This window comes from Ylistrum balloti, unplaced genomic scaffold (assembly GCF_031769215.1).
Source record: "Ylistrum balloti isolate Yb309-2 unplaced genomic scaffold, AGI_CSIRO_Ybal_v1 Utg370914, whole genome shotgun sequence".
Classification (NCBI taxonomy): Eukaryota; Metazoa; Mollusca; class Bivalvia; order Pectinida; family Pectinidae; genus Ylistrum; species Ylistrum balloti.
Window position 1 is genome coordinate 40,790 of NW_026782518.1, and position 25,158 is coordinate 65,947.

Sequence of the window (25,158 nt, forward strand, 5' to 3'; positions counted from 1 at the left end):
AACACATAGCAACCTCTACACACACAGATAGTCACAGAGTCTCAACACATAGCAACCTCTACACACACAGATAGTCACAGAGTCTCAACACATAGCAACCTCTACACACACACACAGATAGTACACACACAGAGTCTCAACACATAGCAACCTCTACACACACAGATAGTCACAGAGTCTCAACACATAGCAACCTCTACACACACAGATAGTCACAGAGTCTCAACACATAGCAACCTCTACACACACAGATAGTCACAGAGTCTCAACACATAGCAACCTCTACACACACAGATAGTCACAGAGTCTCAACACATAGCAACCTCTACACACACAGATAGTCACAGAGTCTCAACACATAGCAACCTCTACACACACAGATAGTCACAGAGTCTCAACACATAGCAACCTCTACACACACAGATAGTCACAGAGTCTCAACACAGCAACCTCTACACACACAGATAGTCACAGAGTCTCAACACATAGCAACCTCTACACACACAGATAGTCACAGAGTCTCAACACATAGCAACCTCTACACACACAGATAGTCACAGAGTCTCAACACATAGCAACCTCTACACACACAGATAGTCACAGAGTCTCAACACATAGCAACCTCTCACACACACACAGTCTCAACACATAGCAACCTCTACACACACAGATAGTCACAGAGTCTCAACACATAGCAACCTCTACACACACAGATAGTCACAGAGTCTCAACACATAGCAACCTCTACACACACACAGATAGTCACAGAGTCTCAACACATAGCAACCTCTACACACACACACACAGTCTCAACACATAGCAATACACACACAGTCACAGAGTCTCAACACATAGCAACCTCTACACACACAGATAGTCACAGAGTCTCAACACATACACACACCTCTACACACACAGCAACCTCTACACACACAGATAGTCACAGAGTCTCAACACATAGCAACCTCTACACACACAGATAGTCACAGAGTCTCAACACATAGCAACCTCTACACACACAGATAGTCACAGAGTCTCAACACATAGCAACCTCTACACACACAGATAGTCACAGAGTCTCAACACATAGCAACCTCTACACACACAGATAGTCACAGAGTCTCAACACATAGCAACCTCTACACACACAGATAGTCACAGAGTCTCAACACATAGCAACCTCTACACACACAGATAGTCACAGAGTCTCAACACATAGAGTCTCAACACATAGCAACCTCTACACACACAGATAGTCACAGAGTCTCAACACATAGCAACCTCTACACACACAGATAGTCACAGAGTCTCAACACATAGCAACCTCTACACACACAGATAGTCACAGAGTCTCAACACATAGCAACCTCTACACACACAGATAGTCACAGAGTCTCAACACATAGAGTCTCAACACATAGCAACCTCTACACACACAGATAGTCACAGAGTCTCAACACATAGCAACCTCTACACACACAGATAGTACACACACAGCAACCTCTACACACACAGATAGTCACAGAGTCTCAACACATAGCAACCTCTACACACACAGATAGTCACAGAGTCTCAACACATAGCAACCTCTACACACACAGATAGTCACAGAGTCTAAACACATAGCAACCTCTACACACACAGATAGATGTCACAGAGTCTCAACACATACACACACACAACCTAGCAACCTCTACACACACACACAGTCACACATATAGTACACACACACATAGTCTCAACACATAGCAACCTCTACACACACAGATAGTCACAGAGTCTCAACACATCACAACCTCTACACACACAGATAGTCACAGAGTCTCAACACATAGCAACCTTTACACACACAGCAATAGTCACAGAGTCTCAACACATAGCAACCTCTACACACACAGCTATAGTCACAGAGTCTCAACACATAGCAACCTCTACACACACAGCTATTGTCACAGAGGTTTCCACACGTCCTGATCTTTACACACACAGCTACAGTCACAGAGGTTTCCACACATCACGACCTCTACACACACAGCTACAGTCACAGAGGTTTCCACACATCACAACCTCTACACACACAGCTATTGTCACAGAGGTTTCCACACATCACAACCTCTACACACAGCTATTGTCACAGAGGTTTCCACACATCACAACCTCTACACACACAGCTATTGTCACAGTCTCCACACATCACAACCTCTACACACACAGCTAAAGTCACAACCTCTACACACACACATGTGTTCACTTATGACACACTCACTACACACACAGCTAAAGTCACAGACTTCTCCATAACATGTTTTCTGATAGGAAGAAAGTAAATTGTTCTGATGTCTGGAAGTATTCTTGCTGTTATTCTATTTTGTACTAGTAGTAAATATTTCTCAATGCAATAAGGATTTTTCACTGGCTGAGTTATATGATGGTGTTAACTCTGCTGGAAGACTGGTGCCTGAATTTCTTTCCCAATTACCTTTCATGCTTTTAAGTCAGGCACCTGTGTGAATTTGTTTACATAAGGTAATTAAATATGTTAGGGTCACGATGATTGTGGTTTCCTAATTATCAATGGATCAAACCACAACGGTTTCATTGCGGTAACCAGTAATCAAATAATTTTTCTGTAGAAAATTTTTTTTTTTTTAATCTGACCCCAAAGAAGTACCTGCGCACTATACCCGAGTGCGCACTATACCCACAAATTTACGGTATCCTATATTTGATTTTAGGAGATTGTCATTACCTGAAATAATCACAACAAAGTAGAATGGGATTTAATTCCTGGTTTTCTGTATAACTTGGCAGTCATGGATAATTCAACTGTGAAAAAAAGTAAAAGGTATAAAAAAATAAATGACCCAAGATTTTCCTTTGTTATTGATATTTAAAATTTGAAGAAAAACTCTAACCAGGTTTCTACATTGTATTGTTTCTACTGCGAGATCTGAAGGTTGAGGTCAGTTAATTCCATAACCCAGCTGGGAAATCTTCAAGACAATGCTATGTTAGAAAGAATGCTATTGTTAAGGTTTAATTGTCAGTTTTGTGCAGGTTTATTGGTGAGAGCTGCACTGTTAAGCAATATCTTAACCAGCTGTTTTTGGGAATTTCAAGGAGGTTATAGATGTTACCTGTTCACTGTTGAAATAAAAAAAAATCACAAACATTGAAATTAAGCAAGACGCCCACATAGTTCTGACAAGACGGTAAGGATAAACAAAAAACAACTCATCCCCAATGTATTGCAATAGATTATCTTTTTTTTTCACTATTCTTCGATTGCCCTGCGTACCGTGAGGTTTTCAAATATCAAGAAGTCACTGAACTCCCACTTACATAACAGCATTGGCTCTATTTCATGGACTTAAACTTTGAAATTGTTCTGATGATAGCAGAATCACAATCAATATTTTAATATTAAACAGATTTAAATGCAACCATGAATCCAATAAAAAAAAAATATGGTGAAAATCTTACTTTCATGAATTTTTGATCTATTGAAACTTGCCATTTGATTGGAAACTTTTATCAGAAAATTTCACTGCAATAAAACGAACCAAATCTGCTGCAAAAGTCCTAGTTACATTGTAATTGTTATACACTAAATACAGGTAAATTGATTACTGATCAGCGGATATGATAAACTGTATTACCAGAACATCAATCATCAAATACAGGGCATAACAAATTCAGGGTGATTGGAAGTAATAATTTAGTGCAAAAAGATTGATGACGTTAAAGTATTGTCTCTTGGAGATGCTGGTCTTACTGACACAATAGCACTCTTTACCATAAGTCAGGTTTGTGAGTCCATTTATCAACTTGGACCGACTTCTTTGAAAACTTTCATGAGAAATGGGAAGTGTCTGTAGTTGGTCATTGACCAACCAGTCTGTAATGTACATATTTTGGATGAAACACCAAAATCACAGCAGCTGAATGAAGCCACTGAAGCTGTCAGGAACCCCATCTATTTGGTACACTGTTTTAGGGATAGCATTAGTAAGAACCAGGCTAGTCATTATGATGTGAAGGACTGACTCATATATCTCCACAGACAGGACCTAGACAGTGAACTTTAGCAAGCAGTCAAATGACCTTTTTGGATACATGCCTACATGTAAACCGCATTGTCACTGATTGGTTAATAGCTATGCATACAGGCCATTATTTGAATTTTGGTTCAAGCCTCTGACATGAAAACACAGAGGCTCAGTAAGAAGACCCCTAATGGCTACTGAAGCCTCATTGTAATATCTGCCTTACTGTGAAGGATTTACACAACAGAGTTCTATCATGTGATCAAGATATTTTCAGTTGGATTGGATATTGATCTTGTTAAAAATCCAAGGGCTCTAATGAAATATTTGAACATCAGTCACAAAAATAAAGATATGCAACAATTCCATGATATAGACAATGACTTCCAGGCTTGTTATGTACCGTTTGCAGGCTTTTTCTCTTTGGCCTTTGTTGGTACCAGTGGACTGACATCTTGTGGTCAGCAGGCCTTCTGTTGTCAGTCTGTGTTCTAGTTCCATTTACCTGTACATTTGGTTTCTTTAATGTTTTGTCTCTTTATTCCTACATGTGGCTTTGATGTCCTTGTATGGCCTACCAACAAATTGATGAATGTGTGTTGTTTTCTCTGCTGTTTGGCTGAAATGACTGATTGTCAATGTAAAATTATACAAAAACAATATTTCTATTGAAATGGAAACCCAAACTGTACCTATTTGCAATAAAAAGTCAGACACATAGATCATGCAAGTTAAAACAGGCTGCAAACAACACATTTTCAGACTCTCTTTTGATGTGGTAGAATGATTTAATTTAGTTTTCAGATGTCTAATTATTATTTTTGTATTCCTTAATTACATTCTGTTAAAGTTTCTACTTTTGCATGTTTGAAGAAATGATTTCAGACTTAAAGCTTGCAGAAGTAGATTCTTTTCACCTTTTTTTGTTTGTAGATGGTGATTTAATTTTGACCGCTTTCTTGTGTGTAGTTTTGCAGGTGTTGAGTATTTCTATCTTCTTTCTCACCTCATTTCAGTTTGTGTGCCTCTATTTTATCTTTGGTCGGCCCTTGTTTACTTCCAGTGTCTTATGTACAAGAAGTTACAAGACTCCCAGCACAGAAATAAGCTAGCAAATGAACTTATGAATTATCACATGCAGGTTTGTGTGGTATTTTTTTTTCATTTAAATATATGTTTCCACAAATTTCTTTTGATGTTTTATTTCCAAACATATTCTCTATTTCTGCTTGATGTGCTTTTGTTTTAGATCAGAATCTTGTAAATGTACATAGATCATTTCTACCTTTACATAGTTTTTCATTGTAGTCATGTGGTATATCTGTTCTAACAAAATTTAAACGCTCATTTTCTAAAGTATGAATATGGCTCAGAATAGAAAAAAATGATGATAGCCAAATAATTTTGATTTAGATGGGAGGGAAAATCAGACTATCAACTACGTAATGTTTTATGAGTTTTGTTGTTGCTGAATGTATTGAAATCCTGAAAGTAATTTATAATTATTTGTACCCACTGATATTGTTATGGATTGAGTAAATCGGTCATGAATCATTATAAGTCTTATGATTTGCTAGCTAAAGAGGTTGTAATAAAGTAATCTTCCAACAATAACCAAAAGTTCAGGTTACTGATATTTTGCCTGTAGCATGTAGGGATGAAGGGATCCATAGTTTTTCCAAGTGAATGACCTTGACTCACTTTCAAGATCGAAGGCATCAAATGTCTTAAAACCTTTTGAACAATAATCCATAGGTCCATTTGGTACTGATATTTAGCCTATAATATTTGGGGATAAAGAACTATCAAATTGTTAAAATAAATCATCTTGGCTGACTTTCAAGGTAATGATTTTATAAAAAAAAAACTTCCTAAATAACAAACATGATCTTGATAAAGGACCAGTTGAATGCTTGGATGAAAGGCTACAAAGTTCCTGCAAAGGAATGACTTATATCATTTTCAAGGTCGCAGATGTCAAAGGTATTAATAATTTTAAACTCTATTTAATATTGTATTTCTGGGACTATAAGCTGCACCGGTATATAAGCCGCAGAGGTCATTTTAAATGATTTTATTTTCTTACAAAGTGATAACCGTAATTTTGACCAGAGTTTGTTGATATAACAATGGAGGACAAGTTACCAAGATCATGAGTGACACATTTAAACAAATGATATGCAGATAATCCTTTATTTTATTGGTGTAGTTAAAAAAATGTAAAATAGCAAATATCAAATTCATTTGACTTAGTTACCTTCATAGATTGTCTATGCACAGATATATGGCCTGATGTTATGTACTTTACTATCTCGCCATCAGTGTCTGTACTGTTAAATATTAATAAAGGCCCTTGCATATTGACCAAATTCTTATAGTCCCATATTCTTTCTTCTTGTAAGTTTCATGAAGCCATTCATATCATAAACAAGCATGGAGGTTGTTCTAGAATTTGACTTACATCCCAGGATGCATAAAGCTAGTGTAAACATTTACTTTGGCTTTATATAAACCACAAAAAGTCCAGAAAATATTATTACAATTCATTAAAAGGTATGAGTACTTAAATCTACAACAATGTTATTTTATACATAAATCTTCAAATCATCCTGTATGTGATTGCAAATGACAGTTCTAGGCAATCTGTTTCAGTCAGTTTTGTACATGAGAGAGCTATTATAATACATAGGATTCTTGAGATAGTGTTTTGCACATGAGGGGGCTATTATAATACATTGTTTTCCTGAGATAGTGTTTTGTACATGAGGGGGGTTTTATAATACATAAGATTCTTGAGATAGTGTTTTGTACATGAGGGAGCTATTATAATACATCGTTTTCCTGAGATAGTGTTTTGTACATGAGGGGGGTTTTATAATACATAAGATTCTTGAGATAGTGTTTTGTACATGAGGGAGCTATTATAATACATTGTTTTCCTGAGATAGTGTTTTGTACATGAGGGGGGTTTTATAATACATAAGATTCTTGAGATAGTGTTTTGTACATGAGGGAGCTATTATAATACATTGTTTTCCTGAGATAGTGTTTTGTACATGAGGGGGGTTTTATAATACATAAGATTCTTGAGATAGTGTTTTGTACATGAGGGAGCTATTATAATACATTGTTTTCCTGAGATAGTGTTTTGTACATGAGGGAGCTATTATAATACATAAGATTCTTGAGATAGTGTTTTGTACATGAGGGAGCTATTATAATACATTGTTTTCCTGAGATAGTGTTTTGTACATGAGGGGGCTATTATAATACATAAGATTCTTGAGGGAGCTATTATAATACATCGTTTTCCTGAGATAGTGTTTTGTACATGAGGGAGCTATTATAATACATAAGATTCTTGAGATAGTGTTTTGTACATGAGGGAGCTATTATAATACATCGTTTTCCTGAGATAGTGTTTTACATTTGAAGGAGCTATTATAATACATAGGATTCTTGAGATAGTGTTTTGTACATGAGGGAGCTATTATAATACATCGTTTTCCTGAGATAGTGTTTTACATTTGAAGGAGCTATTATAATACATAGGATTCTTGAGATAGTGTTTTGTACATGAGGGAGCTATTATAATACATCGTTTTCCTGAGATAGTGTTTTACATTTGAAGGAGCTATTTTAATACATAAGATTCTTGAGATAGTGTTTTGTACATGAGGGAGCTATTATAATACATCGTTTTCCTGAGATAGTGTTTTACATTTGAAGGAACTATTATAATACATAGGATTCTTGAGATAGTGTTTTGTACATGAGGGAGCTATTATAATACATCGTTTTCCTGAGATAGTGTTTTACATTTGAAGGAACTATTATAATACATAGGATTCTTGAGATAGTGTTTTGTACATGAAGGAGCTTTAAAGCTTATTGTTTAGTATTGAACATCAACCTGCTTTGTGTAATTATGATGTGTATTTGTTTGAATAGGTGGCACCAGAAGAAGTTGAAGAATTGGCTCATAATGATATACATCCACCCTCTTTCTGGCATAAAGACTTCGATAAATTTTCATTTCCTCCAAGAACTATACCAGAAGATGATACAGAAAAGGTATGTCTGTCTATAAGAGTCATTCTGTATAGGTTCAAACCCAATAAGTGGGGTTTTTAATGTGGTACTCTTCTTATATGGTTATCTGCCTTGATGATAAAGTTTCTGTATATATTGTTTCTCTGTAAAAGACTAAAGATTCCTTGGTTAATTTGAGGAATTGCTAGACAGTAAGTTGCTGATCAAGAGTTTCTGATTCAATTTCAGGCTTGTTTAACAATGTTTGAAGATTTGGGATTTATATCAAAATTCAGAATCAAGAGAGACACTCTTGCCAGGTATGTGTTTGATGTTTGTAACCAGATTTGTCTAGTGATGTTAAATGAATGATATAATTTGCTAAAGATAATTTTTGGAACTCTGATATTTTCACTATGCAGTTTAATAATTTAACAAAGTATCAACATTAAGAAACAATGAAGTGAAGACAGACTGTGCGGTGTATTTATTTGTCTCTAAAGTCTGTAGCTTAGATAAATTATTGGATTTGAATCCGTAATACTTTGACGTGTGTTTCAGGTTTGTGCTAATGGTGCGGCGAGGCTACAGAAATCCACCATATCACAACTGGATGCATGCATTTGCTGTCACACATTTCTGTTATGTTTGTATGAAGAACCTGAAACTTTCACAATATTTGGAGTAAGTGTTATGATTAATGAAAATTAAGATGTCAACATTATGAATTTTTAGCCCACTATCATCAGTCCATCCTGCCATCCGTTCGACTGTAAACAGTCTTTGTTATTGCTATTTCTTGAGAATTACTGGATGGATCTCTCATAAATGTCATATGTAAGTTACCCTTTGTCTCTAGTTATGCCCATTTAATTTGGGTCTGATCAGAAAAAGCAAAATGGCCGACAGATGGATATTTAAAATTTTGATGTTGCAAGTTTGTTATTGCTATTTCTTGAGAACTACTGTATAGATCTTTCTCAAATTTCATTTAAAGGTATCTTTTGGGCCCTAATTTTGGGCCGTTGTTGACCTCTATATCTTAAACCACCATGTACATGTGCTGGGATTTTTTCTCTTTCTCTGGTGATATATTGATATCACTAGATATTACATGTCTTTGTAACATCATCCCTAGTGTCATACTCATCCAAAAATCCTCAATTTTGATACAAATCACGAGACTGTAGGGGAGTGTATTAGATTATTGTATAATGAGTTTTTATCCTTGGTTGTGTAAGACTTGTGTATAACTATATCTTAACAAACAACTTATTTCTACCCTCTCTTTTCAGAGAATTAGAAATGTTTTCACTGTTTACATCATGTTTGTGCCATGATATTGACCACAGAGGAACCAATAATTCATATCAGTCAGTATCGGTGAGTATATGTGTTCCAGATAAGTTTATCAGTCAATGGTGTGTTCCAGACAAGTTTATCAGTCAATATCAGTGAGTATATGTGTTCCAGACAAGTTTATCAGTCAATGGTATGTTCCAGACAAGTTTATCAGTCAATATCAGTGAGTATATGTGTTCCAGACAAGTTTATAAGTCAGTATCAGTGAGTATATGTGTTCCAGATAAGTTTATCAGTCAATGGTGTGTTCCAGACAAGTTTATCAGTCAATATCAGTGAGTATATGTGTTCCAGACAAGTTTATAAGTCAGTATCAGTGAGTATATGTGTTCCAGACAAGTTTATCAGTCAGTATTGGTTAGTATATGTGTTCCAGACAATTTTATCAGTCAATGGTGTGTTCCAGACAAGTTTATCAGTCAATATCAGTGAGTATATGTGTTCCAGACAAGTTTATCAGTCAGTATCAGTGAGTATATGTGTTCCAGACAAGTTTATCAGTCAGTATTGGTTAGTATATGTGTTCCAGACAATTTTATCAGTCAATGGTGTGTTCCAGACAAGTTTATCAGTCAATATCAGTGAGTATATGTGTTCCAGACAAGTTTATCAGTCAGTATCAGTGAGTATATGTGTTCCAGACAAGTTTATCAGTCAGTATCAGTGAGTATATGTGTTCCAGACAAGTTTATCAGTCAGTATCATAAGTATATGTGTTCCAGACAAGTTTATCAGTCAGTATCAGTGAGTATATGTGTTCCAGACAAGTTTATCAGTCAATATCAGTGAGTATATGTGTTCCAGACAAGTTTATCAGTCAGTATTGGTTAGTATATGTGTTCCAGACAATTTTATCAGTCAATGGTGTGTTCCAGACAAGTTTATCAGTGAGTATATGTGTGAGTTTATATGTGTTCCAGACAAGTTTATCAGTCAGTATCAGTGAGTATATGTGTTCCAGACAAGTTTATCAGTCAGTATCAGTGAGTATATGTGTTCCAGACAACTTTATCAGTCAGTATCAGTGAGTATATGTGTTCCAGACAAGTTTATAGTCAGTATCAGTGAGTATATGTGTTCCAGACAAGTTATCATCAATATCAGTGAGTATATGTGTTCAAGTTTATATCAGTGAGTATATGTGTTCCAGACAAGTTTATCAGTCAGTATCAGTGAGTATATGTGTTCCAGACAAGTTTATTCCAGACAAGTTTATCATGTGTTCAAGTTTATCAGTGTATCAGTGAGTATATGTGTTCCAGACAGTTAGTATATGTGTTCCAGACAATTTTATCAGTCAATGGTGTGTTCCAGACAAGTTTATCAGTCAATATCAGTGAGTATATGTGTTCCAGACAAGTTTATCAGTCAGTATCAGTGAGTATATGTGTTCCAGACAAGTTTATCAGTCAGTATGGTTAGTATATGTGTTGAGTATATGTGTTCCAGACAAGTTTATCAGTCAATATCAGTGAGTATATGTGTTCCAGACAAGTTTATCAGTCAGTATCATAAGTATATGTGTTCCAGACAAGTTTATCAGTCAGTATCAGTGAGTATATGTGTTCCAGACAAGTTTATCAGTCAATATCAGTGAGTATATGTGTTCCAGACAAGTTTATCAGTCAGTATCATAAGTATATGTGTTCCAGACAAGTTTATCAGTCAGTATCAGTGAGTATATGTGTATATGTGTTCCAGACAAGTTTATCAGTCAGTATCAGTGAGTATATGTGTTCCAGACAAGTTTATCAGTCAGTATCAGTGAGTATATGTGTTCCAGACAAGTTTATCAGTCAGTATCAGTGAGTATATGTGTTCCAGACAAGTTTATCAGTCAGTATCAGTGAGTATATGTGTTCCAGACAAGTTTATCAGTCAGTATCAGTGAGTATATGTGTTCCAGACAAGTTTATCAGTCAGTTTATCAGTCAGTAGTATATGTGTTCCAGACAATTTTATCATGGTGTGTTCCAGACAAGTTTATCAGTCAATATCAGTGAGTATATGTGTTCCAGACAAGTTTATCAGTCAGTATCAGTGAGTATATGTGTTCCAGACAAGTTTATCAGTCAGTATCAGTGAGTATATGTGTTCCAGACAAGTTTATCAGTCAGTATCAGTGAGTATATGTGTTCCAGACAAGTTTATCAGTCAATATCAGTGAGTATATGTGTTCCAGACAAGTTTATTCAGTATATCAGACAATTTTATCAGTCAATGGTGTGTTCCAGACAAGTTTATCAGTCAATATCAGTGAGTATATGTGTATCCAGACAATGTTTATCAGTCAGTATATGTGTTCCAGACAAGTTTATAGTATCAGTGAGTATATGTGTTCCAGACAAGTTTATCAGTCAGTATCAGTGAGTATATGTGTTCCAGACAAGTTTATCAGTCAATATCAGTGAGTATATGTGTTCCAGACAAGTTTATCAGTCAGTATCAGTGAGTATATGTGTTGTTTATCAGTCCAGGTGTGTTCCAGACAAGTTTATCAGTCAGTATCAGTGAGTATATGTGTTCCAGACAAGTTTATCAGTCAGTATCAGTGAGTATATGTGTTCCAGACAGTTTATCACAAGTTTATCAGTCAGTATCAGTGAGTATATGTGTTCCAGACAAGTTTATCAGTCAATATCAGTGAGTATATGTGTTCCAGACAAGTTTATCAGTCAATATCAGTGAGTATATGTGTTCCAGACAAGTTTATCAGTCAGTATTGGTTAGTATATGTGTTCCAGACAATTTTATCAGTCAATGGTGTGTTCCAGACAAGTTTATCAGTCAATATCAGTGAGTATATGTGTTCCAGACAGTAAGTTTATCAGTCAGTATCAGTGAGTATATGTGTTCCAGACAAGTTTATCAGTCAGTATCAGTGAGTATATGTGTTCCAGACAAGTTTATTTATCAGTGAGTATATGTGTTCCAGACAAGTTTATCAGTCAGTAAGTATCAGTGAGTATATGTGTTCCAGACAAGTTTATCAGTCAATATCAGTGAGTATATGTGTTCAGACAAGTTTATCAGTCAGTGAGTATATGTGTTCCAGACAAGTTTATCAGTTATCAGTTTATCAGTATCAGTGAGTATATGTGTTCCAGACAAGTTTATCAGTCAGTATCAGTGAGTATATGTGTTCCAGACAAGTTTATCAGTCAATATCAGTGAGTATATGTGTTCCAGACAAGTTTATCAGTCAGTATCATTGAGTATATGTGTTCCAGACAAGTTTATCAGTCAATATCAGTGAGTATATGTGTTCCAGACAAGTTTATCAGTCAATATCAGTGAGTATATGTGTTCCAGACAAGTTTATCAGTCAATATCAGTGAGTATATGTGTTCCAGACAAGTTTATCAGTCAGTATCAGTGAGTATATGTGTTCCAGACAAGTTTATCAGTCAATATCAGTGAGTATATGTGTTCCAGACAAGTTTATCAGTCAGTATTGGTTAGTTTATCAGTCAATATCAGTGAGTATATGTGTTCCAGACAAGTTTATCAGTCAGTATCATTGAGTATATGTGTTCCAGACAAGTTTATCAGTCAGTATCATAAGTATATGTGTTCCAGACAAGTTTATCAGTCAGTATCATTGAGTATATGTGTTCCAGACAAGTTTATCAGTCAATATCATGTGTCAGTTTATCATCAGTATTGAGTATATGTGTTCCAGACAAGTTTATCAGTCAATATCAGTGAGTATATGTGTTCCAAGTTTATCAGTCAGTATCAGTGAGTATATGTGTTCCAGACAAGTTTATCAGTCAATATCAGTGAGTATATGTGTTCCAGACAAGTTTATCAGTCAGTATCATAAGTATATGTGTTCCAGACAAGTTTATCAGTCAGTATCAGTGAGTATATGTGTTCCAGACAAGTTTATCAGTCAATATCAGTGAGTATATGTGTTCCAGACAAGTTTATCAGTCAGTATCAGTGAGTATATGTGTTCCAGACAAGTTTATCAGTTATCAGTGAGTATAGACAGTTTATCAGTCAGTATCATGAGTATATGTGTTCCAGACAGTTTATCAGTATCAGTGAGTATATGTGTTCCAGACAACTTTATCAGTCAGTATCAGTGAGTATATGTGTTCCTGACAAGTTTATCAGTCAGTATCATTGAGTATATGTGTTCCAGACAAGTTTATCAGTCAGTATCGGTGAGTATATGTGTTCCAGACAAGTTTATCAGTCAGTATCAGTGAGTATATGTGTTCCAGACAAGTTTATCAGTCAGTATCAGTGAGTATATGTGTTCCAGACAAGTTTATCAGTCAGTATCTTTAGTATATGTGTTCCAGACAAGTTTATCAGTCAGTATTGGTTAGTATATGTGTTCCAGACAAGTTTATCAGTCAGTATCATAAGTATATGTGTTCCAGACAAGTTTATCAGTCAGTATCAGTGAGTATATGTGTTCCAGACAAGTTTATCAGTCAGTATCAGTGAGTATATGTGTTCCTAATGATATTTTCTGTCAGTATCAATGAGTTTAGTTGTTCCCTATCAGCATTGCTGAGTATATATACAAACAGAAAAAGAAACTGTCTGTACTGAAATATTTCAGAAAAAATTATTATCATAATTATTTTCGCAACAATGATTTCAAAAATGATATTTTGAAATATTAAATGATTGTTCAAATAATAAAATCTTAATAAACATCTACTTTTATCATGTTTCAATGGTTACGTATGTTTTTTTAACCAAGGCAGCACATGCTAAGAGAACAGTCATAAGCTCTTGTATTTTTGGTTGCATTCTACACACTGTAGCAAAAACCTTTGTTTTTCTGCAAAGAAGATTGCCAGCAAAATGCCATATATGGGTGAAAATGAATGTTTGTGTGGTATTGGCATGCTAGAGGCTGGAATATCTCAGAAAGATATGGCAAGGCAGTTTGAGGTCACAAATATGATATATGCTTTTGGGAAGCATTTTCAGCAGATGAAAATGAACGACCCACAAAGAGGATGTCCACATGTGACAGTATGTCAGCAAGATAAGTTTATATTGACTTTGCATTTGAATGATCGATTCCATTCCTCTCATTAAACACTAGAAACATTCCAGGACTTCCAGATCAGTTCAAGAACCATACAAAACAGATTGTAAAATGCTAACATCTACCTGTGACATCCTGCTGTTCATCCAATTTTACTTTAACATCACAGAGTTAAGTACTTAGCATGGTGCAGGAATCATGTGTGATTCACCACAAGGGACTTATCTTCACTGCTTTTCACAGATAGTCCAGTTTTCACATTGATCAGCAGCGACATTTGTGTTTTTGGTGTACCAGTAGAATGTTACAGTGACATTTGTGTAATTCACCATGATCAGTTCAGTTGAGGGAGTGTTATGGTCTAGAATGGTATTACAACACATGGAAGAATTCCTTTGGTTAAGGAGGAAAACTTGACAAGTGTGTATGACCGAGACAAACTTGTTCTTCATCATGTTCTGCCATTTATCCATAACTGCCAGCACAACATTTGCTGCAGGACAATGCAAAACCCCATATTGCATGTGTTATTTAAGGCATATCTACAGCAGCAGATCCATGGCCTGCTGTGACATCAGATTTCTCTCCAAAACCAGAAAAACAACTCTCCTGCAACATTGGCTGTATTACATTGTCAGGCATATTGTAGAACATCCCCCCCCCCTAAAACTTCTTTCCTTGACAATAAATTTCAGTCATAAATGATATAGAAATTAAGCAGTCAAGATACAAAGCTTTTGTTCCATTAGTGTATATTTCAAATCAATGTTTTCTGTCGGTATTGGTGAGTATATGTTCCAGACAATTATATCAGTCAGTATCGGCATGTATATGTGATCCAGACAACCTTATCTGGTGAATATGTGATCTAGACAACTTTATCTGTCCAAATTGGTACACTAATTCCACTGTTTAAGGGAGCCAGACAGATGTAAGTCAATATGCTATTTCTAGCATAATACAATACTGACATGATCTGCTATCCAAAATATTGTCATGAAATGTCATATCATTTGTTATTGGCAATCAGTTTAATAAAAAAAAATATTGATATTTGAGGTGATTTCTGGTGCAATATATTTCAGTGAAACATGTTCCTGTAAATAGTACACATTCTGCTTAGTGAATTCAAGATGGCATCTACAATAGTTTACAGTGTAACTATTGTCTGATTGGTATCAGCATTTTGACGGATATACAACTCTCATGATGCTTGCAAACATCAGAATACAAAATTTATTTATTTTGTTACAAATGTCTTATTTACTCTGTTGTAGAAATCCGTTCTTGCTGCCTTGTACAGCTCAGAGGGATCTGTCCTTGAGGTACACAATTAGTATATCAGTTTTATTAACACTTTCTTTGAAATACATCCTATAAAATCATAACACTTATACAATTTTTGTCTTGCCTGTGACAAAACATTGTCAAAGTGAGATTATGATGCTGTATTCTTGTAACAGCAACATCATACTTTTAACTTTTGGTTTAGATCCTTTGATTCTAAATTAACATATGGAATGGGATTTATAAACAGGATGAATGAATTTCTAACAGAACTGCAATATGAATTAAGCTCTGACAATACTTTATAAAGAAAAATATTGAAAATACAGGTTACAAGAAGATTATGTTGTCAAAGTTTATAATTTGTTTTCAGAGGCATCACTTTGCTCAATCTATGTGTATAGTCAACACAGACGGATGCAACATTTTTGAGAACTTGTCTAGCAAGGTTCGTTATGGTGTTTTAAAACCTTTTAATTGATTTGATGTAGAGTTTTTTTCCATTTTGTTTAAAAAACCTTTACTGTTGAACTTAATATCACTGTATTTATCTTTCATTATTGCTGTAAATCACTGTTTGTTATGAATGCAGGTTTGGTGTCTGCATTTTTTTGATGATTAAAAAATTGTTAAAAAACAGGACAATGTTCATTTTGATATCTGATTTATAACTGTACAATATTTCTTTGGAGATGTAGAACTAAAGGCTATTAGTTCTGTTGACAATTGTACTTACCTTTATTCACTTTCTATTCAGGATTATCAGCAAGCTTTAGATTTGATGAGGGACATCATATTAGCCACTGACCTTGCACATCACTTACGAATATTGAAGAACATCGAATCAATGGCCAAAAGTAAGTATCCAGTGATGTGGTGGAGGGGAGATAACTCTATAAACCTTTCGGACTTATTATGTTATGAAATGAGATGTCTATAGGACCTTTTCGAATCATCATATATCTATGTCATTTAAACTCCCATGATATTCTGTAATGGTAAGATGTTTGATATATAAGTTGGTTTAGGTGTTGTAGAAGTTATAACTAGATGATGTATTGGTTTTGTTGAACAGCTGGCTATGATAAGGAGAACATGAAACATCATAAACTGCTGCTATGTCTCCTGATGACTGCTTCTGATCTGTCTGACCAGACCAAGCCATGGGATGCAACCAAACATATAGCTGTAAGTCTAATGTACTGTTAGCTACTCAAAACCTTTAGTGACATCAGTAACTTATATAATCAAGCTGTTGATATCTTTATAGTTTAATAGATTTGAAAAAAAAAATTCTCAAAAAACATTTCATTGATTCCAAACATATTGAGGTAATGCTATGTTAAACACAGATTTACTAAAGCACTATGCTTCTTCTGGAGATTTACATCTGCAGGGGACAAAAGATGGGGGTTAAATTTGATGCAGTTTTTTGTATCCTTTTAACAAACAAGTTAGATAGTTTTCATACTTTTAGTACAAATTTTGAAAATTTTTGAACGGATAAAAATCAGTCAACAAACTAGAACATACGAGGACTTTTGGGATACATTAATACATTATGCAATGTTTTGAAGGAATGGAAATTGTTTAAATGTTACCATATATTTTTATCATACAATGAGTCATGGATAGTGGGGATGGAATCACCTTACCTCTATCTCCAGTTCAGGTGGTGAAGGTCTTATCACTGGACAGAGAAATATCATTTGATAGTAAATCTATTGAACAGCAATAAATATGGATGAGCTTAACTGAGGAACCAAAAGGCAACAAACTGTTACATTTCCATAAAGTTTTCTCAGAGATACAACTAGAAAAGATTTAAACAAGACTACAGAATTCAGAAGATGGTCTTAGCACCACTTTAGCATTTTCATTTTGAAAATAATTTTTTCTGGAGCGAATGAGTATGATACTGTTGTTGTAACCACACTTCACTGTTGCAGGCACTTATCTACAAGGAGTTTTTCTCCCAGGGAGATTTGGAGAAATCCATGGGTCGTGAGCCTATTGAGATGATGGACAGGGAAAGAGCCCGTATACCTGACTTACAAATAGGATTCTTAGATCATATAGCCATGCCAGTTTACAAGTATGCCTTTCAGTTTCCTCCCTTTAAACATTTAGTGCTAGGTCAATTGTTACAGTCTACCCTTTACCCTTTTGTTGTAACTATTAGAATTTAAATATTTTTAAGAGCAACTTACTTAAATTTTGTCCATAACTCAACATTTTACTTGGATTGCTTAATTTTGATGTGATTGAAAAATTTAATTGCAAAATTTCTATGGTGAATTTTTCATTTATCGGAATAAGATAATCTCATTGGCAAATTTCTTTTCATCCAGATATTGAGCAAGGAAACATAGCAACATACAATGAAAATTATAATTTTTTAAAATGCTTCTCACTGACATTAGACCTTGTGCAGTGCTATAGTGGATGTGTAATTTTTAGCTGTTTTGGTGATCAGACAAACTTTGATAAAATTTAAACAAAACAAAAAATTTTAATTTAAACTCAATGCTACTAATAAAAAGATGCTATTTACAGGGTGCTTTCTGAACTCTTTCCTGAGGCAAACTGTGTTAGGATTGCTGTGGATGATAACCGTCGACATTGGGACAAAATCTGTTCTCTCATTAAAATACGTCGTGGTGGCAGCTGTGAACAGATGAGCTATGACCAGATATTGGCATTGGAAGCTGAGGATCACTCACCACAACCCAACCAGTCCAACCACATTCAGTAGGCTCAACAAGTCCAACCACGTTCAGGAGGCTTATCCAGTCCGACCATATTTTGTAGAACATCCAACCACAACTTCTAAACTCCACAATCCAAACACATCTATAAAACATCCAACTGATAACAGAATGATACAAACACATCTAGTAGACATTCAGCCTTAACTGATAATTCAACAATCCAACCACATCTATAAAACATCCAACTGATAACACAGATACTACAACTAACTAGTAGACTCAACAATCCTAACCACAACTAATTAGTAGACTCAACAATCCTAACCACAACTAACTAGTAGACTCAACAATCCCAACCACAAATAACTTGTAGACTCAACAATCTGACTACAGCTAACTGGTAGACTCAACAATCTGACTACAGCTAACTGGTAGACTTAACAATCTGACTACAGCTAACTTGTCGACTCAACTATCCTAACCACAGCTAACTTGTAGACTCAACAATCAAAACCACAACCAATAAGTAGACTCAACAATCTTACTCAAATAACTTATAGACTTAACAATCTGACCACAACTAACTTGTAGACTTAACAATCCTAACCACACTAAGTAGTAGACTCAACAATCCTAACCACAACTAACTAGTAGACTCAACAATCCTAACCACAACTAACTAGTAGACTCAACAATCCTAACCACAAATAACTTATAGACTTAACAATCTGACCACAACTAACTAGTTGACTCAACAATCCTAACCACACTAACTAGTAGACTCAACAATCCTAACCACAACTAACTAGTAGACTCAACAATCCTAACCACAACTATCTAGTAGACTCAACAATCTGACCACAACTAACTTGTAGACTTAACAATCTGACCACAACTAACTAGTAGACTCAACAATCTGACCACAACTAACTTGTAGACTCAACAATCTGACCACAACTAACTTGTAGACTTAACAATCTGACCACAACTAACTAGTAGACTCAACAATCCTAACCACACTAACTAGTAGACTCAACAATCCTAACCACAACTAACACTCAACAACTAACTAGTAGACTCAACAATCTGACCACAACTAACTTGTAGACTTAACAATCTGACCACAACTAACTAGTAGACTCAACAATCTGACCACAACTAACTTGTAGACTCAACAATCTGACCACAACTAACTAGTAGACTCAACAATCCTAACCACAACTAACTAGTAGACTCAACAATCCTAACCACAACTAACTAGTAGACTCAACAATCCTAACCACAACTAACTTGTAGACTTAACAATCTGACCACAACTAACTTGTAGACTTAACAATCTGACCACAACTAACTAGTAGACTCAACAATCCTAACCACACTAACTAGTAGACTCAACAATCTGACCACAACTAACTAGTAGACTTAACAATCTGACCACACTAACTAGTAGACTCAACAATATGACCACAACTAACTTGTAGACTTAACAATCTGACCACAACTAACTAGTAGACTCAACAATCCTAACCACACTAACTTGTAGACTCAACAATAAAAACCTTAACCAATAAGTAGACTCAACAATCTGACTCAAATAACTTATAGACTTAACAATCTGACCACAACTAACTAGTAGACTCAACAATCTGACCACAACTAACTAGTAGACTCAACAATCCTAACCACAACTAACTAGTAGACTCAACAATCCTAACCACAACTAACTAGTAGACTTAACAATCTGACCACAACTAACTTGTAGACTACAATCTGACCACAACTAACTTAGTAGACTAACCAACAATAAAAACCTTAACACAATAAGTAGACTCAAACACATCCTACAATATGACCAAATAACTTGTAGACTTAACAATCTGACCACAACTAACTTGTAGACTTAACAATCCTAACCACACTAACTTAGTAGACTCAACAATAAAAACCTAACCACAACTCAACAAACTACTCAAATAACTTATAGACTTAACAATCTGACCACAACTAACTAGTAGACTCAACAATCTGACCACAACTAACTAGTAAACTGATTAACTTTCCATCTATAAAGATCAAACTGTCCAATAACATTATAATGAGTACTCCTAACATTTACATAAATCTTGTACCTACTGACTCGGACGAATATGTATTTAAATACAGTAAAATAGAGAATGTTGATGCATCAATCATATGAGGTCTGCTGACTACAGGCTTTATTTTGAAGATAGAACATGGTATGCAAGGAGTTATTTACAACTTATTTCCTTCAACACAGGACTCGGGACTGAACTTCCAAATAGGACTAAAGCTTGAGGTCCTTAATATACAGGGCTTACCTTCCAAATAGGAAAAGACATTCCTAGTACAAAGGAACAACCTTCCATTAGGATACAAAGGGATTACCTACCATTTAGGACAGGTGGTATTTCTTCTTAATATTGTTTCTCCTTAAGGTTCAGATTCATTATCAAATAAGGGATTAGGAGATAATGCATCAACACAAAATATATCCTCGGCATTCCATGGAAAGTCCAGTCTAGTGTTAATGCAAGTGACCAGTGATATGATGTTGATATTATCTTCTCGAATATTTGATAGAGACTACCTATTCATTTTGTATCTATTTTCAATCCAAGAAATATATATCTTAGTCCTCCATGATAAGTATGTATTTCTATAGGAATATGAAAGCCAGGAGTCGACAGAATAAGAAGTCTTAATGATAGACTGCTATTGATGTATATGTACTCACTAAACAACCTGCAATGTAATTGCTCAAACATACTCACCAGACATTTATTATTCCTAGCTAAGGAATATTCATCAATTACTGAAATTTTAATTAGTTATGAGAAATCAAAGCAATTGTATTTGTGGAAACCTGTCCATTAAATTCAGACACTTCCTCATCAGTTATTGTAAGGTTTCCAATTTTACTTTGGCATTATCTAAAGGAAAACATTGTGCCAGGTTTGCTAAGCTTTTTAATAATACATTATATGATATTCAAGTAGTTTTTTTTATCTACTTTCGAGTTGGTTAGCTATTTCAATTTTAAGGTTTATGTAATATATACATATATATTGGATTATAGAACTTTCAGTAGATAGTTATAAAGTTATAATTTTCTATGAAATTGATTGAGATTTACATTGTACTGGTATGTAAAAAAAATCATAATTTCTTGTTTATTTCAGGGACTTTAATTTTTTTGGAAATATTATAATGATTTCTTTCATTGAAAAGAAAAAAACCACTGTTCTTTTATTATATCGACTTCTGGTAAAAACTGTTCGAAGGACATCGATAGATATGCTCATCATATGCAATATTTCAGTTTCATATTTCAATAGGGGGAAAATGATCATCCTGATGTCATATGCATTCATTTTGCCATGACTGTTCAGCTTCTCTATAACAAACATTTTTTATGAACAAAACTGTGACAATGTTTTGTTGATGCAGTGGTAATTAAAAACATTACTGAATAGATGTAATGTCTGTTTCTCATTTTACTCTATTTTCTGTACTAATGAAGTTTGAATTTATTTTGTACTTCAGGATTTTTCCATTTGTTACATGTTGTAAAACCTATCAGATATGAGAGGATATTGCTTTCTTACAAGAGAGGGGAGATAACTTGCTGTGGACCACTGTGTAGATTTTATTGGTCAGTGCTGGGTAATTTATATACACATGTTTCCTGATGAAATGCTCACATGATTTTAAAACTTCTTGTACATGAATGACTACAATGCATATGAAAATATTACCTCCCTCAAAGCTGTTTTGTGTTTGAAAAAGTTTGTTTACAGTTGAGACTTTAGACATATTTGAAGTGTTGTTTAGTTTTAATTATGTTATAAATCTGCAAACATAATTTCTGATTGACTTATGTTTAATGTAGCCTTCTTTTTCCATGTATGAAGCTCTTTGTTCATAAGTTCAAATCATTTGAAAATTTAAAATTCTAACTGTGGTGTTGAGTACAAACTCTTGATTCCATACTGAGATGTCTATTCAGTCCATGAGAAAAGACAATAGAAGTAACAAGAAATTAATCCCAATGTGTATTTTTAAAAATATTGATTTGGTTTCTTATCTTGTTTCATGTTCAGCATGTTGATATTTGAGTTTTGATCACTTTTTTTGTGTACCAATCTGTTACTATGCAACATACACCAACATATTCCTTTCGATCTGGACAACTGTTAATATTTTAACTTGTGCTCTAGATTCCTTTTCCTGAAGGGTATATGCTACTTTATAACATTTTATGTTATTTTTTGCTGGAGTTACCTCCCTTAAAACACTCTGAACTCAATTAAAATTGATTATAATATTTGCTGTAATACCAGTCAATGTATTTTCGGATATGTAATGAACAAAATAAATCTTACCATTCATTTGTTACTGTAATGTAGCATACCCTCCTGAGACATATCAATCTAAGGTAGGATGTGTTCACTAATTCAAGTGCTCATACAGATTATATGTCTTACAACATGACTGTTAAGTGTCCCTATGTCGAATCTAATACTGCTCATTTCTTTAGTAAATTGTGTATTCTGATTGTTATTTACAAACTTTGTTTTTGTGTTGGAAATTAAATACTTCATATTTCATTCATTAACAATCCATAGAGTCTGGGTAAAATACTTTCATTGGTTTGCAATAATTCCATACAACACCAGTCCATGTTTATTTTTTTGTGGGAAATAAAAAAAACAATAGCAGCATTTGTAGCAGCATCCAATGCATATTTGGTCATCATTAAAACTTTGATACAGGAATTATTATGTTCATATAGGGATTTACTGATACATCATGCCGGGTCATTACTTGGAATGTTGCATCATAGCTGGGAATATCTTGTGTTAACTGGGAATGTCAGGTCATAACTGGGACTGTCATAACTGGGAATGTCAGGTCATAACTGGGAATGTCATAACTGGGAATGTCAGGTCATAACTGGGAATGTTGGGCCATTACTGGAAATGTTGTGTCATGACTAGGGATTTTAGGTTGTTACTTGGAATGACAGATAGTTATTTGGAATGTCAGGTCATTACTGGGGATATAAGGTCACTACTGGGGATGTTAAGTCATTTCTCAGAATTTCAGGTCATTATTGCCAGTGTAAAGTCATTACTGGGGATTTTAAGTCACTATTGGAAATATTGGGTTATTAAGGGGATGTAAGGTCACTGGGAATGTCAGGTCATAACTGAGGTATTGTATCATATAACTGAGAGTCTTATCTCAATATCAAAAGTAGTATTTCATTGCGAGAGTTGACTTTTGAGACAATGTACATGAAGGTTTATTGATGTAAGTTCTATACAACAAACCAGGTGATTTACCAAGATGTAAAAAATGTGTGATCAAACGTTTGTGATATCTGAGTTGTGTGATAGTTTTACTTCATTGTTTTAGAATTTATTTAATTATAGTCTGTTATTGTCTTGCTTGATATCTTAATTTATTTCTAGCTTTTATTTCACAAATATTACACCAAATGTGTTTACTGTAGTTGACATTTTTGAAATGTGCGTTTAAATCATTATTTGTACCATGCTTATTTGTTTATTGGTAACATCAAATTCTTGCAAAGTCTGATTATATAAACTTCCCCTATTTGCCATATATTAGATGTTATGAAGTATTTATACTGATGTATGTTATGGTAGGTTTATATAAATACAACTACTGCTATCTATTCTTACAAATGTTACTCCTACAAGAACATCAGCTGAAATCAGAAAGTAAAACCAGCCAAGAGGACCGAAGGTGCTATCTTCAGAAACTCTCACTAATTTATTATCCATTCATTTTTTTTTTTTTTTTTTTTCGCTGATTCATGTATTTGCTTAATTTGTTAATTTCAGCAAATTGATCCCTTTGAATGAATTATTTCTAGCATGATAACATGTCCTACTTGAGTGTGAAGACTACACTGAAGAGAGACCTATGATAAATACGGAGCCCTCTTGCAATTGGTCCAAAAGATGGTATACACAGGGGATGGATTTAACTTAACAACCATTAGTCAAAAATGTTTTTCCTACTCCACAATGTAGTGGGAAGGGGGCTTACATTATATTTCGTAAATGTACAGCGATTTTTCCAAACAGCTTCTTTATAGTTCACAATTAACAACAAGGGAGAGCCTCACAGTACAAAACTAAGCAGTGACTTGTCCAAAAGACTTCTAAGAAACCCATAATTTACTGGGAATGTATTTTATTACAAAAACATAATGATTGGTCCAAAAGATTTGGTAGTCCATAGTTTACTGAGAATGTATGTTTTATAACTAGATCAGTAGTTTCCAAGGATATTGAACTATTTCATAAATTTTATTGATAAATCAAGATCTGTCCATCCTTCTCTCATAAAATACAATTTTCAAATCTCTTGTGATTTGGTGGAATATAGTTTTTTGTTTTTTGAATAATGAAATACTAATGGGGAGTTTATTTTTAGATTAGGAAGTTATATTTTGTTATTATAAACTGCTATATGGAAGGATATAGCTATATTCTGTATAAGTCATTATGTAAAGGGTTACGTGAAAACATATGAACATGTACAGGGATTCCAGGTTTCCAGTTTGCTCAATGCATTATATATGAATGTTTCAGAGCTATATATAGCAGTATGTGATTATATCCAAGTTAATGTTTGGTAATGCAGTATT

General features: G+C 34.5%; 1 protein-coding gene across 1 annotated transcript in view; it reads left to right on the forward strand.

Moving 5' to 3' along the window:
• Window positions 1-18,857, forward strand: part of LOC132559446 (uncharacterized) — a gene marked incomplete at its 5' end in the record, with an annotated part of 43,144 nt that extends 24,287 nt beyond the window's left edge. Inside the window, 11 exons of the mRNA XM_060224064.1 lie at window positions 5,110-5,187; window positions 7,998-8,120; window positions 8,328-8,398; window positions 8,640-8,762; window positions 9,374-9,461; window positions 15,735-15,782; window positions 16,118-16,192; window positions 16,502-16,601; window positions 16,820-16,932; window positions 17,694-17,839; window positions 18,301-18,857. Coding sequence (XP_060080047.1) covers window positions 5,110-5,187; window positions 7,998-8,120; window positions 8,328-8,398; window positions 8,640-8,762; window positions 9,374-9,461; window positions 15,735-15,782; window positions 16,118-16,192; window positions 16,502-16,601; window positions 16,820-16,932; window positions 17,694-17,839; window positions 18,301-18,499 — 1,164 coding nt within the window. The remainder of the gene's footprint in view (window positions 1-5,109; window positions 5,188-7,997; window positions 8,121-8,327; window positions 8,399-8,639; window positions 8,763-9,373; window positions 9,462-15,734; window positions 15,783-16,117; window positions 16,193-16,501; window positions 16,602-16,819; window positions 16,933-17,693; window positions 17,840-18,300) is intronic.
• Window positions 18,858-25,158: the final 6,301 nt, after the last annotated feature.